At 30.7% G+C, this 14,970-nt stretch overlaps 1 protein-coding gene across 1 annotated transcript; it reads right to left on the bottom strand.

The window, feature by feature from the left end:
• Positions 1-385: 385 nt before the first annotated feature.
• LOC129914926 (sodium channel protein Nach-like) lies at positions 386-4,724 on the bottom strand. Its single transcript, XM_055994378.1, has 10 exons — positions 4,552-4,724; positions 4,283-4,489; positions 4,042-4,231; positions 3,655-3,788; positions 3,461-3,578; positions 3,232-3,381; positions 1,590-1,803; positions 885-1,027; positions 620-761; positions 386-531 (listed from the first exon to the last, which is right to left on the bottom strand). The coding sequence occupies exons 1-10, from the start codon at positions 4,722-4,724 to the stop codon at positions 386-388; spliced, it is 1,617 nt and encodes a 538-aa protein (XP_055850353.1).
• Between the last annotated feature and the right edge of the window lie 10,246 nt (positions 4,725-14,970).

The following is a 14,970-nucleotide window of genomic DNA, read 5'->3' as shown; positions in this document are numbered from 1 at the left end:
AAAATAAAAAGTTTGTTTTTGCTCTCCTGTAAAATTTGGTAAAATCGAGTAACAAACTTCGGGTGCCGATGATATGCAAAACTTTGTTTAGAAAATTATCCAAAAAGGCAAATCGTATGATTTAAATGTTAAGGTTTTTATTTAAAAAAAAAGTTGCGCATACGCCATAGTGATCTGTTATGTTGAATTGCAAAAATAATACCTAAATAAAATTTATTTTCTGACTAAATATTGATATCAAACATTTTCAACACTCACCTTTAATCATAAATATAAAGAAAATAATCTAAATGCATACAAGTGAAGTGAACTATAAATGTTTTATTAACTTTTTATTTAATTTTTACATTACAAAATACACAATTGATTACATTTAAGGAATAAATTATGGGTAAATTATTAAATTCCTTCGCTCCTTCCGTAATCCACGTCTCATTACCAACATTATTTGTTGTCCTATAAAATAAACCACCTCACAAAAGATAATCAAAGAAAATCCAATGATAATGCCGCAATAATTCCCAATAGTACCTGTGTGTATAAGAAAAAAATTTTACACCTTCATTATCATACAAAATCCTTATTAATTATTCTTTCCACTTATATTTTAAGTACTTACTAAATGCCTCGAACCATGAATTCGTTACAATCTTTCGGTAGAATTTAATATATTGTTCAGCAAAGTACACCCTTAACACAGTGATATCATTTTCATCTTGTGACCTATAGAATGGAAAGAGAAAAAGGGAGATAATATAAGATTGAAATCCTTATATTTTAAGGATGTCCTTTTCTTTGTTGATAAGAAAAGGTACAAAATAGTTTGTGAGAAAATGTAAATAAAAAAAAAGAAAATCTTACCCCAAGTCAGGATGTGCTGAAAAATCTATTGGTTCAATACTTAAGGCACCTGAATATTGGATGTCATCACAAGACGGCAAGCAATGGGGACAATACAGTGCATCTTCAGCTTCTCGTTCCAGCCCAGGAATGAAGATTTTATGTGTAAGGATACTTTTCCATTTAACTGTGAGCAAAATTTTAAAATAGAAACTATGAGAAATTTAATCATAAATGAATTGCATTTTTCAATTCTAACAAAAGTAAACAATTTTTTACTAAAAATCTAAGGATCCCTTGTAAAAAAAAAAAAAAAAACAAATAAAAAGAGATGCGTAGTAGAATTGAATAAGCTCCTTTCGAATACTTATTAATAACCTTTCGAGTATCGAGATTGAAGTCCTAGATTGTAGTAGGTTGAGATACAGACAAAGTGAATTAACACACCCACTTTTATAACATTTTCTGTCTCATCGTATTTGATTCAATTCCTCAAATATTTTGTATTTCTATGACAAAATTTGCCCTACAACACCTGGAATCGCAAGTAAAAATATTTCATCTATCAAAGAAGATATAGATGAAAATTAGCTAGGATCATGGAAATCCTGTTCTGGTGACAAAATCGATTTTCCACCAATCCCGTATCTAAAAATCTATACACCATACTGGCGCATCATTATTACCGTCCGGAAATTAAAAAAAAATCATTCATTAATAACATTTACCTTAAACATTCATATACTTACAGCTATATCTCCGCAAGCAGTCAAGATGTCTTAGGGTACAGTATACAGTTCTTGTTCCATTTGGTGTTAGCCCCGAGGGCATACTGAATGGCAGACAGTTGCATAGTACAAGGATGCTTTGTATACGACACCGAGTAACACAATTATTAAAGCTATATTGAAGGCGTCCCAATAAATAGCCGTCCGGACTTTCATCATGGAAATAGCAATTTCTCTGTAAGCAAATCAAATATAATTTTTTTTGTAAAAAGAAGTATACAGGTATGTATAGGTAATACCATTTTATACAGGGTAGTTAGAAAAAGATGCCCTAAAAAGATTTAAGAACGTATAGTTGAGTTAAAACAATTAAAATAATGTTGTAATTTTTTATTGGAAAACATCTTTCATGATCTAGTTAATGTTTCATTTGCCTTCTTCTCCAGAATACTGAAAAATGCAACCTATTTCTCAATTTAAAATCTTTGAAGAGTCATTTTAAGATGAGTTTATGTCCAATTGCTTGTTCATAATAAAGCAAATTTAGAGACATTTTTGAAGAATAAAAAATTGAAATTATGCACTTTCCACAGTACTAATTTTTTAAAAAAGGTCTTGAAAATATGACAATCGAAGACTTATTATAACCAAAAAATGGTGTAGGTACTTAAATATCTCATTTTTATTAGGAGGTATTAAGAATTAAAAGAATGCAATGCGGTTATACTTATACAAGACTGAAAATATTTTTACTGAAAATCCCAAAAAATTTAAATTTTGAATAAAGGTTTTACAATTTTTTTAATGCTTGCTTACGAATTTAAAAAAATATGAAAAAATGGTTTTGCTCATACTGAAAAAATTCAAAAATTTACTTAAAATATTTTAACTTATTACCACAGACATAATGCAGTTATTTTGCATTGATATTTTTTTAAATATCAATAAACGATTTTTATGTTTTTTTTTTTCTGAAAATTTATCTTAACAATAGAAATCGCGCGAACTTGCTGTTATGCTTTGGGGGTTTACGCTTTTATGTAAATATTCATTAGATTAACTTAAATTTTAAAAATTAAAGAGTTATTTTTAAAACTACGAAAACACCTTATTTTAAATTGTTTTAACCTCCAATTGCAGCATGCCAACTGATTTATTGTATGATAAAAAACTTTTGATTTCTTTTATATTGTTGGAGACGTTTTTTTTTTTTTCAAAGATAAATTTGTTTTAGTAAAAATTATCAAACATTTTCCAAAAAAAAATTTGTATGACGCACGCCTTGAAAAATATATTAATCCACACATAAAAACAAAATTTTAAGGATATTCACACATGGGTTCAGAAAATATAAAAAAAAGCGTAGAAGAGTCAGTCAAAAATCAAGAAAACGGTTCTGGGGCAAGTACTGTTAAAAACTGTTCAAAAAGTATTGTTTTTTTTTTAATTTCAATGCACATATTTTGTAATAAAAACCTTTAGATCTGCTTAAAAAAAAAAAACAACTTTTTCTCTTTTCGGAGTATTTATGTACGTTCGTATACGTACCTTAAGTTTATTTTGTTCCTAAAAAAAATAAACAATTTTCCATTACCCAACAACACGCTTTATAAATTTGTCGCATCTTATCCAAATCACCCTGTACAAAAATATCAAAACTTACGGTCTTTGGATTAAACTGCCTAACAGCTTCAACACTGTCAACGACATAAGGTGTAATTGCCAGGAAGTTATCTTTTCCATTTGTGATGAAATTCTCTGAAGAACCACCTGAAGAAATATCCGGATATTTATGAGCCGAATGAACTATAACCTGAGTAGATAATTTATTTAAATAAAATACATTAAAATACGTGCTATATATAGGTGTTTCACAAAACACCAAAACCTACCAATGTCCCATCGAATCGTAGCAAAGGATAATGCATGTCCTTGGAGCTAGTATTAAGAACAACAGTCAGACCCAATTCAGCATGTGAGAAACGATGTTTTTGCTTACGGGTGTGATATCTATACAAAGACATTAAATTAATTTCACTTGAAACATATTGGAAACAGAGAAGACAATATTATTTTCTTATCTTACATGTCGTTATAATTGAAGGTACAACAATATCCATAGCTAGTAAGAGTTGTTTGGAATGTACGATTAGAGAAACATTTCACAGCTTTACCCCCAAGAAAGCATTTGATCAGGAGTTCTCCGCAAGGAGGTGTGAGCTATACGATAATAATAATAATATGTTTTGTCGTTTATTTTGATTTATGTTTATTTAATGTGTGGTATATTGTTTGTGTATGAGCTTGAGATTGGTTTTGATGAAGAAAATAGATAATAGCAAAGGATTTGCAAAAATCAATATTCTGGGAATAAATCTTCTTTCAAATCAAATGTCTTCATCAAACGTTATTTATAAATAATAATTGTTTTTGATTAATACATAGACACAGAAAATTTAAACATAAATCTTACTCTTGCAATCTTTTTCAAAGTGTTGAAATACTTTTCATCATCTCCAGTATCGTATATATCCAGAAACTGTTGGAACTCATAGACATCTGGCAACTCTGTCATTGTAAAATCTTTGTTATAAAGTAAACCCAAAAATGCAATGTGTTCCATAAAATATGTTTTGTTTCTTCTATCAGGATCAATTTGACTTCTATGAAGACATCTTTGAAGATGATTTACAATATAAATTATTATGACTTACAATTCAATTGCATAATTTTCGGCGGCTTGTCGGGATATCCTATTGTTTGAACAAATTGAAACTGCTGGAAATGGTACTTTTTCAATTGGATACAATGGATCATAGAGAGTTGTTGCAAAATATTGCGAAACAAATTCTGTCCATGCATCAGAGAGGAACACAATTAATAAGAATATTGCCAGGACATGAACACCAAACCAGATAACTCTTTCACACAAAAAGAAACATAATAATTAAAAATAACAACAAATAAACTTTAATTCAAATACTTTTCTAAAAATCCATAAGAAGGATCAACCATTTTCGAATAACATGGCAACGATGTATGTTCGATGAAATCACGAAAATCTTTGCTAAATCTAGAAGTTTCGGCATGCTTTCGTTTTGGTGGTGTTATTACCCACCAGCTAATCGACTTGTCAATGTGAAACTTTGTTACCATTATATCTCAACAGGATCTCGACAGCAAACTATCTCAAAGAAAACTAAAAGGATAATCTGATATATATTGTTGAAGTGACTTTGATTTCATCGTCATTATAAGAAGTCTCCTGTCTGGATGATAATGGATTTATAGCATTAAGACGATGGCCATTAAGTGTTAATTAGTAAAATTATTTTCACTTTCAACGTCATATTGGATAGGGTAGATTTTGTTTGGTTTCGACTCTTTGAACACATAAAAATAATAAAATAATAAATTAAATAGAGATTAATTAATACATTAGTTCGTTACAAGAAAAAGTCGAAGAATGTATTGTATACGACACATTTTCAAAACAAACAAAAAAGTACGTATACACCCTAGTGTACTTATGAACTTGTTTCATGTTTAATGAACAGGAAAAAAAATAATTATATAAATAAAAAATAAATATTGTGGCACGATATGTTATACAAGCGATCCATTAAGGAACTAGGCCTACACTGAGGGAAAAATTAATTGAGTTTGAAAAGTTTTTGCCTCAAAGATGAACAACTTTGATTTATGTTGCTTCAAAATAGGAAACCTCCAAAAGAACCGTTTTCGAAGTTGATTTTAAAATGTTTATCTTCGAAATCAATGTGGTTTTCATTGATTTTACGTTGTGTTATGGTAGTTTTTCCCTCAGTGTAGTGACTGACAACTCTCAACTATTCTTGTGTGCATGTAATTAATTTGCTAAAATTTACTGCTGGGTCCGAAAGGCTTAGCAGAGATGCACTTTTCATAACTATGATACTCTTCGAAGATTTGTCAGTTCCTCGCAAGAGGTAAAAAGAAAATATTTTTAGGTGGTGAAGGCTGCTGGGTATCGAACTCAGACCTCTGGCCCCATAATAGTTGAAAAGAAAAAAATGCCTTGCTTTATATTTTAAATACTGGAAATAGGTAAATAGATCTTACTCTTGATGAGATTCTTGAGGCAAAAGAACCTATACCTAAGCTCATATAAATCAATGCGATTTCAAAGTTTGCCCTGAACTGTGTCCAGAATAATTGACATATAAAAATATGTATTTTTTCTAAAAATCAAAGAAGCTAAATAAACAAGCTTTTTGACCTTTTTCTAAATTCCCCTTCGTTTACCCTACTCAAATTTCAAAATAAAAAAAAAACCTGAATATTAAAATTTTTAAATTGAATTTCCTATCAAACTTTGTTTTTGTGACAACTCGTAGGCTATTTAAGCAGGGTCGTTTAGTCAAAAAAACAAACTAAAAAATTAACTTTAAAGCGTGGAAACCCTACGACTTAACAGAATACTGGCTAAATACTAGCAACATGAAGTTAATTTGTATAAATTAGGTTTGATATGCACAAAATGTGGATAAAAAGTTCATACTTGACAATTTTTCAAGTAAAAGCATTTACTATTTTTTATGCATATGACCTATTGTTAAACAACCCATGTCCAAAATTTTTCTTTAGACACTACCTTTATGAAAATATAACTCTCAACTGGTATAAGGATGAAGGTGGGTGGTCCTATGGATGGAACTTCTTCTGCTAGTAGTTAAAAAAGGCAAACGTTTAGCAAATTGTAAATTTCGAAATTTCAATAAACAAAAATAAAACTGTTGATGAGGGCATTTGACTCATAACATAAACTAGTTTGAGGAATAAAGTTGAGTTGGGACAACTCTATGAACTCTAAAAAAATAAGTTGAAAACCGCGAACATGGTCCTGTGGGAATTAAATACATAATAAGAAAAAATATGTTGCACTTGGGGTCTGCCGCGTTTAAGCTATTGCATAATATTTTTTATCAACTTATGCAATAACATTTTTTTTCTTTGATATTAATTCAAGTTTTTTCTTTAAAATTAATTCAAGTTACAATTAATACCAATCAAAGAAAAGGAAGAAGTGGTTGTCTGTAAAATCGGTTTACGGACGACTGTACCGATGAAATGGCCCCACACCATGCCAAGAAAAACATCCCCAAACAAGAATACTAGCCCCACCATCCTTAACAGTCTATATTTTATACTGCGGGTCACATTTCAACTGCCCCACGCTGGGAATTTCCCGAATTAGAAATGCCCCATACGGATATTATGGTGGTGGTATTATGGACCACCTTAAGTACAAGGAAATCCTAATTGACACTATTCTACCTTTTACTGAGAAGGAAATGCCTTTAAAGTGGACATTTCTACAGGATAACGATCCAAAACATAAGACTAAGTCTGTGAAACAATTGCTATCCGTCCAAAAAATCGGTGTTATGGAATTGCCAAGCCAGTCCCCAGACTTGTAGAGTGTCGTGGGAAAAGCGATTAACAGGCCTAATACCTTAAATTTGGACAAACTTTGGCAGGAATTTCGACGAGCTTGGTACTTAGTACCTTTTGAACGATTTAGGAGTCTTGTTACGTCTATTAACCGCTGGTTTTATGCTGTGATAAATAATAAGGATTACCCAACCAAATACTAGTTATTTTCTTTTAACTGTGTTAAAATTTTTGTTAATTTGTTTTTGTTTTTAGGAAATGTGCTATTTATTTTGTCCTAAAAAACATGAGCTGTACTAATGATTTTGTTGTTATTTTTTGTTAAAGAATTCAATGTACTTTATTTCTTTTTTAATAAATCAAATATATCTGTGTTCTTACTTCCTCATTAATAAAACAGCTCTTTTAAGTTAAAAAAGTGCGAAAAACTTTCATTTTAGAAATTTTAGGGTACATGTGCTATTTATTTTGTCGCCACTACAGGTACAAGTTACATTTTTTTAAAGACAACTTTGTCAAAATTTGAATGCAAGCTTCGCACAGTCGTACCATATAGCGAACCACCCAAGTTGGTGGCTTGATTCGGTCCCCATGCCAAGGCCTGCGATAAAATCTATGCAATAGCTTAAAAACGGCTTAAATGCTTTTCTCAAGTCAATTCCGATCACTGTACATAATTTAAGTCGAAAGAAATTTATATTTATTAACAGTTTTTTAAATTAACACACATATACACACATTAGTTGCCAAAAATTTACTTTTTGACATAAGAATACCTATCCTACACCAAAATGTCGGAATCTGATGTATCTGAATAGTTGAATTAAAATTAAAAAAGTAGTAGTCGACCTAATATAGATAAATAGACAAAAAATTAAAAGTGTTAGTTTACGAGTGGAGGAAGAAGATGTACCCAATGAACATAGCCGTAGCTAGGATTTCATTTCGGGGGGGGTTACCTCAGACTGAAAAAATTTTTTTTTTTAAGATTCACAAAACTTTTTTATCAACTATAGGTACGGTGACCATCCGTCCCGGTTTACCCGGGACTGTCCCGTATTTCTTTAGCTTGTCCCGGGTTTTTATTTAAGAAACCCGGGACGTATAAGTGTCCCGTATTTTGTTAACTGTCCCGTGACTGTCCCGTATTTCCAGATTCTATGATTTAGTATTCAAAATTTTATACGCTTTTAACAAGAAAACAGTGCCAGTGGTTGGAAAACAAAAGTTTTTCTAATTTTTCGAATAAAAGCATTAGTTTTAAAAAAAATTTCGTCAATTATTTAGAACCAGGTTGAGTTTGTCAGGTTGAAAAGCTACGCCAGAAAAAGTTCTCATATCGTTTAATAAATCTTCGAACTCAAAATTAGGAAAAAATTATGAAAACTAATTGTATTATTTTTTTATTTTTGAAGAATTAATAATTTCAAAACGATCCAACGAATTTTTTATCTGTCCTGGGTTTTGCTCCTAAGAATATGGTCACCGTAACTATAGGCGTGTTTTTTCTATTACTCAGTTGCTACTCATTTTTGATTTTATTCGCAAAACAATAATAAAAATTACACAAGTAAGTATTTGTTTTTATTGTTTTTCGAATAAAATAAGAAAATGAGTAGCTACTGAGTTGAAGAAAAAACACGCCTTATATGTTACTGCAGTCGATTCTTAATTCCGCTAAAGCAAATGGTCATTAGAACTGTGTCAGAGCGAAAAACTTGTCAATATCTTTTTAAGTATTTTTTAGGAGAGAAATTCATAGTTAAAAGTTTAAAATAGCTCTGCTTACCGTAGAAGAATTTAAGAATGTACCGAATATAAAATGGCCGAATATTCGGCGGCATCTCTAGTTTAAATTGGTACAAGGAGTGATAAGATGTTTGATATAAATTGCGAGCGTTAGCGAGCAAGAAAATTTTTTTGATGAAATAAATTTGAACCATTATTAGGCTTTATACAAAAAATTATTTCGCACAATTTTATATATAAAAACATTGAAAAATGAAATTTTTCTTCCACTAAAATTTTGTAGCAAAAAATTTAAATATTCTATTATATCAATTTAGTTCTAAATTAAATCGGGAATACTTAAAATTAAAAATTTTAAATAATCCAAGTTGTTTGGCATGAGCTAATTTTCTAATTTGAAACAATTTGATAAATAGAAAGCTAAAAATATAACGAAAAATTTTACATAGGTACTCTCTGAAATAAAAGGATAAGATGTCGGAAAGACCTAAATAGATTTAACGGTAATATTTCAAAAACGAGATGTGATCGAATATTTTTATCTTCGGATTCGAGTTCAGCAACCCTTTGAAAAAGTATAGTTTAGCCTCGGCATCAAAAACCTTGTAGATAAATACTTGTGTTATTTAAAGGGTTCCTAAAAAACATTTTAAGGTGTTTACATAGTGCTTTAGGAAATGATCAAAGAGGTAAAAACTAGTTTTTTGAAAATCCCTTACCAAACGTTGTAATGGACCACAAAATTGTTGTTTTTCCTTATAAAAACTTCATCGACAGCTTCTTAAACGATACGAAATTGGTAGAGACTTTTAGGGAGATTTTCGGGATCGGGTCAAAATTCTGGCTTCAAAATTCTGCTTTTCAAAATTCTGCTTTTTTAACGAAAATTCTGTTTTTCAAAATTCTGCTTTTCAAAATTCTGCCAGCATTATTCTTGAACAAAAAATTCTGCCAATTCTGTTTTTTTTTATAGCATATGCGCTGACTAAAGAAAAATACACCTCATTAATGTAATTCAACATTGGTACTTTCCCAAATTTTTTTATTTGAGTGTCGCTAATATTTTTCAAATAAAATCTATAACTTATTGGAACCCATCGGTTGTTTGATACAAAATATTCCTTTTAAAAAATTTTGAATTATTTTCGGAAATGTTTAGTATTAAAAACCTGTTCTTAATTTTTTCAAATTTATTAATTTATAAAAAGGAAATTAATATACATTCAAAGAATAACAAATTATGTAGGTAAGTTATCAAATAAGCAGATAGTTTTTCAAGAAGATGATTTTACAGAAGTCTGCAAAAAATTAAAGAACGGTTTGGAAAATGTTAAAAAGCGCGCGCTTTTTAACATTTTCCAAACCCTTTTTTAATTTTTTGCAGAATTTTGAAAAACAGAATTATGAAAAGCAGAATTCTGAAAAACAGAATTTTTAAAAGCAGAATTTTGAAAGCAGAATTTTGTAAAGCAGAATTTTGAAAGCAGGATTTTGACTCCGGCAGAATTTTGACCCCAGCCCGAGATTTTCAGATAGGTAATTAAATTACTAAAATACAAAAACAAACCATTTAGTACTGCAAATATTAGACTTATAGGTATTTTTTTATACTATATCTTTTGATTTTCTGAAAAAAAAAATTTCGGGGGGGGTTAAACCCCCAAAACCCCCCCCCCCCCCCTAAATACGGCTATGCCAATGAAGTCGGAAAGTATCAGTAGTCTTTATTCGTACTTTAAGTCAATCAAGTTAAACAACCCTTAAATAGCGTGCTTTAATAGGGTGCTGTAAAAGTCAAGGCTCCCATAAGTATTTTTTTTCCAAATTTTTCGTCTTTTACCGGTCATCATTATATCGCCCACCACTTCCATCTGCCGCTATTTAGTCAACCGCAAATTAAGTGTAATTATATCTTTCTTCTCTTTGACTCTTTCTTAAAGCCACTCCATAATGAAAGTGTTAGTCTTGCAAAGAATTAGAGGTAGGTATAGATACCTACAGTTATTCATTTCTTTTGCTTACCACCACTTATTAACCGCCTGAGTGGTTATAACTTTTCAAAGTGATGAAATAGGTAGAATGAACTTGTTATCCCATTAAAAATCCCTTAATTCAGTTTTCAACCATCAAACAAAACTCTTCACCCAGGTAAAAAAGATGTAAAAAAGAAGTGAGAAAAATGTATAAAACAAAAAAAAGTGAAAGAAAAAACTTCTTTAAACCTGCGCTTAATGTATAAATTTATATATAAAAGGCAGATATAATTTTCACTTTTTTGCCTGTCTTATTTGTAAATTTAGTTCCCTACCCTCTCCCAAGTCGGCCTTTCATTTCTGTCTGTGTTTTTGTTTTTATTTTTTTTATTATTTTGTTGGTATGTAACTTTGCGGCACAATTCTTGGTTAATTTATGGATTATATATGTATATCAAAGGATATAGCTTCCAATGTTAGCACCCCTCCTCTCTCTCTCTTCGACAAAACAAAAAAACACATCCTTTTTGGTGTGAAATGAGAGGATAATACAAAACAAAAATAGTCCTTTGCCGTCACTTAAGCATATCAGATGGGAGATTGTATTATATTCGCTTTTTTCTGTCTAATTCATTTTTATTACTGTGTATGAGCCTTATCGAATCCCCTGGGGTATGCCATTTCTGAATGAAAAAAAAAAACAGCATTCTTCGCCTACCCCTGCCACCACCAATTCCGTTTGCATTATTAAATTAGGTAGATTGAGAATATTATTTAACAAACAACCCATCTAGAGAGCTGTGAGCCTTCCACACGGAGCGGAGTAAAAAGACGATGAAGACGGCGACGACACATTGGAAAATGTGTGTGTTGGAGTCGAGAAATACATAATTTGGCTTCTCAGATAGATATCCAAACTTTCAGCACTTTTATCCGACTTCGTTTTTTTTTTTTTTTTTTTTTGGTTAAAGCTATAAAATACCCGAAAGAGTAATAATGCCATAAAACTTTACGACAAGGCTCGAACTTGGTTATGGTTTTGTTTCCAGCTTCTTTCCAAAAAGTAGGTAAAAATATTCCATCTCTCTTACAATTTTCTGATTCGGATGTTTCCGAACAAAAACGCTCGTAAAAAACGGGACTCATCCAGAAGAGAATTTTCTCAGTTTTCCATTAGCGAGATTCATGTGCTTCTTCGTCGTCTTCAGCAAAACGTTATTATATGCTTTTGGCCCTCCCCACGCACACTAGATATAGAATAATCCATCGAACTAAATGAAGGATATTCGTCTTCAAACAAAAGTGCAAAAGGTAATAAGGATCAGGATGAGCAGATAACAATATGTTCACTAACGGTAAACGAATCATTTCACTTCTCTTCGTCGTCGTTCCTTTTTCTTTTACTCTCAGTATCAGTAGATAGGGTACTTTCTTGTTGACGTATCTTCTCCTCCATGTTTGTGTATAAAAAAAGATACTCGATAGAAAGTTTGACAAATGTGATCTCATAAAACACAGATGGGCAAATAAGGAAGACGATGGAGCATGGAGACAAGCGACTGCAAGTTATGTCTACGATGATGATGAAAAAGAGTGGGTAGAGTGAGAGTTGATGAATTTACTTAAATTGGGTCAGAATATGGGTTGTACACTTTTTTTCTACACACACACAGATGAAAAAAATGAAGATTACACTTTAATGGGAGTGAGTATAAATGCAAAGAAGTAGATGGGTTGTGGCAGCCGTTTAACGCCCGGTAATAGAGGTCAATTAATTATGGACAACGATAGAGAAAGAAACCCAAGGAATTATTGAAGACTTAAGAGGGAACAATCTGACGTAACAATTCCCAGTTGGGACTACACTTTAGTAAAATTAGTTGACAGGCAGATTATGAGGCGTCCTTTTAAATTATGATGAAGAAATGAACGAAGGTAAATATTTTATAAGATTTGGTAAGGGGACTCGCTTTTAAGGAATACATTTAAATTTTTTTTAACCCTAACTGGTAAAGTAAGGCACATTATATTAAGGAAGGAGTTTTAGGTTATGATAAAGATAGGTGTTTTCGGCTTTCGAACTCGATTTTTTTTGTACTCAAAATTATATGTTTAGATTAAAAACTTTAAGGAATTACTCGAATAGTACTTAAGTAAAATTTCATTTTAAACAAAATTGAATCCCTCTGTGTAGGTACCTTCGCTTGGCTCTGTGATTCGGACACTTAGCATGTTTAATTTTAAACGACCAGTCATCAGTTAAATGATCAGATAATAAACTTAAAAAAATCAATAATGTATGTATAGGTAAATTAAAGTTTTTAAGTTTTCCGAAAAAAAAAATGTTACTCATACACCATAGTGACCCACCTTAAGATTCAAATGCATACAACTTAAAATGGATAAGAGGTATGGCCACTATAGGATTTTTAGAAAATTACTTCACTCACTTGGTGCAACACTGACACATCTAAAAAAACTAGATTTTCGATTCAAATAACTACAGTATAATTAAAGTTTCACTGTAAAATACGTTACTGTTTTTTTATAGATTAACTAGCTGACCCGGCGGACTTCGTTCTGCCATTTCTTGTATTTATTTCTAATTTTCGACTCTGTAATAAGTTAATTTTCAAATGATAAAGAGGATCAAAACTCGAAAAGTTCATAAAATGAGTTTAAAAATATTTACTTTTAAACTTTTAGCAAAAGTGGCCTATGCCAAATACTCATTCATAAAACGTATATTTCCTATAAGTTTGAGATTTTTTTTTATCTTTCTAATGGTGTAACTCAAATTTCTGTGCAAAATTTTGCGTACCTGTAATTAGTCTTTTGTCGAAGGTCTATAACTGCAAAAAAACCTTCATAACTTGGTTTTGAAATTTTTTCAATACTTTTTCTAACTATACAATAAATTTGTCTATCATTTAAAAAAAAATCAACTCTTAACGACTTACCGTTTAGAAAATAGCCTCTTTTTTCAATGTCGTGTTACCCCTATTTACCCTATGAAATCTTGAATTTTTTTTTGCCTTAAACCTTCTCCTCTTATGCCTCTTTGATTTAAAAAAAAAAAAAAATTAAGAAAATAAGTCAGCCGGTGTGGCCGGTTAGCGAACGTACACAAAACCAAACTTTAATATACAGGGTGTCCCATAAGTAATGGATCAAACGAAATATGCTGATAGGCCAACTTTAGGGCTCTCAGAATTTGGTAACTTGTTCATCCCAAATCCTTACGGTTTTCGATTTAATGCAGTTTTTGTGAAATTTCGAAAAATCCCGACTTGGCAACAGTATTTTGCTTCCTCCGCTCATAATTGATTTTTGTTTTTTACAATTATTTCAATAAAACATTGAGTAATAATAAGAAGTAATTAATTAATCAAAATATTTCTTATTTCATACGCCATTTTGCTGCAAATTAATTAACAGTTCCATGTTTTATAAAAACTCAATTTCTTTCTTTTATTTCAGAGCAACACCCTGAAAAAAATTTGTATGGTGTGGCACTGGTTTATTATTTTGAAAACTTGTCGTGTTATTGCAGTTTTCAAAAATGTATAAAAGTTTCCAAAGTTGAAGATAGAACTGAAGATATTACAATTTAAAAGCAACAAAACAGGGCTTTTCAGAGAAAAATAACAAAGAAAAATAAACACATTTTATCGACTGTTGTTTGTTTATCTCTTTTTGAAAAAAAGCCTCGATTTTTGTTTGTTATTTTGCTCTGAAAACGTCTGTTTTTTTGCATTCAAATTAAAATATCTTTCGTTCTAATTTCAACTTTGGAAATTTTTATACATTTTTAAAAACTGCAATAACACAGCAAGTTTTCAAAATAATAAACCAGTGCCACACCATACAAATTTTTTTCAGGGTGTTGCTCTGAAATAAAAGAAAGAAATTGAGTTTTTATAAAATATGGAACTGTTAATTAATTTGCAGCAAAATGGCGTATGAAATAAAAAATATTTTGATTAATTAATTATTTCTTATTATTAGGCAATGTTTTAGTGAAAGAATTGTAAAAAACAAAAATCAATTATGAGCGGAGGCAGCAAAATACTGTTGCCAAGTCGGGATTTTTCGAAATTTCACAAAAACTGCATTAAATCGAAAACCGTAAGGATTTGTGATGAACAAGTTACCAAATTCTGAGAGTCCTAAAGTTGGCCTATCAGCATATTTCATTTGATCCATTACTTTTGGGACACCCTGTATATAATAGATATATTTTGAAA

The sequence above is a fragment of the Episyrphus balteatus genome, chromosome 3, assembly GCF_945859705.1.
Source record: "Episyrphus balteatus chromosome 3, idEpiBalt1.1, whole genome shotgun sequence".
NCBI lineage: Eukaryota > Metazoa > Arthropoda > Insecta > Diptera > Syrphidae > Episyrphus > Episyrphus balteatus.
Note: the sequence above shows the minus strand (reverse complement) of the source record. Positions and strands in the feature narration are given on the sequence as shown.

Coding starts and splice junctions, on each gene's coding strand:
- LOC129914926 (XM_055994378.1), bottom strand. CDS start 4,724: ATGGTAACAAAGTTTCACATTGACAAGTCGATTAGCTGGTGGGTAATA. Junction 4,490..4,551: donor TCTTATGGATTTTTAGAAAA/GTATTTGAATTA, acceptor TTTGTGTGAAAG/AGTTATCTGGTTTGGTGTTC. Junction 3,579..3,654: donor ACCTTCAATTATAACGACAT/GTAAGATAAGAA, acceptor GTCTTTGTATAG/ATATCACACCCGTAAGCAAA.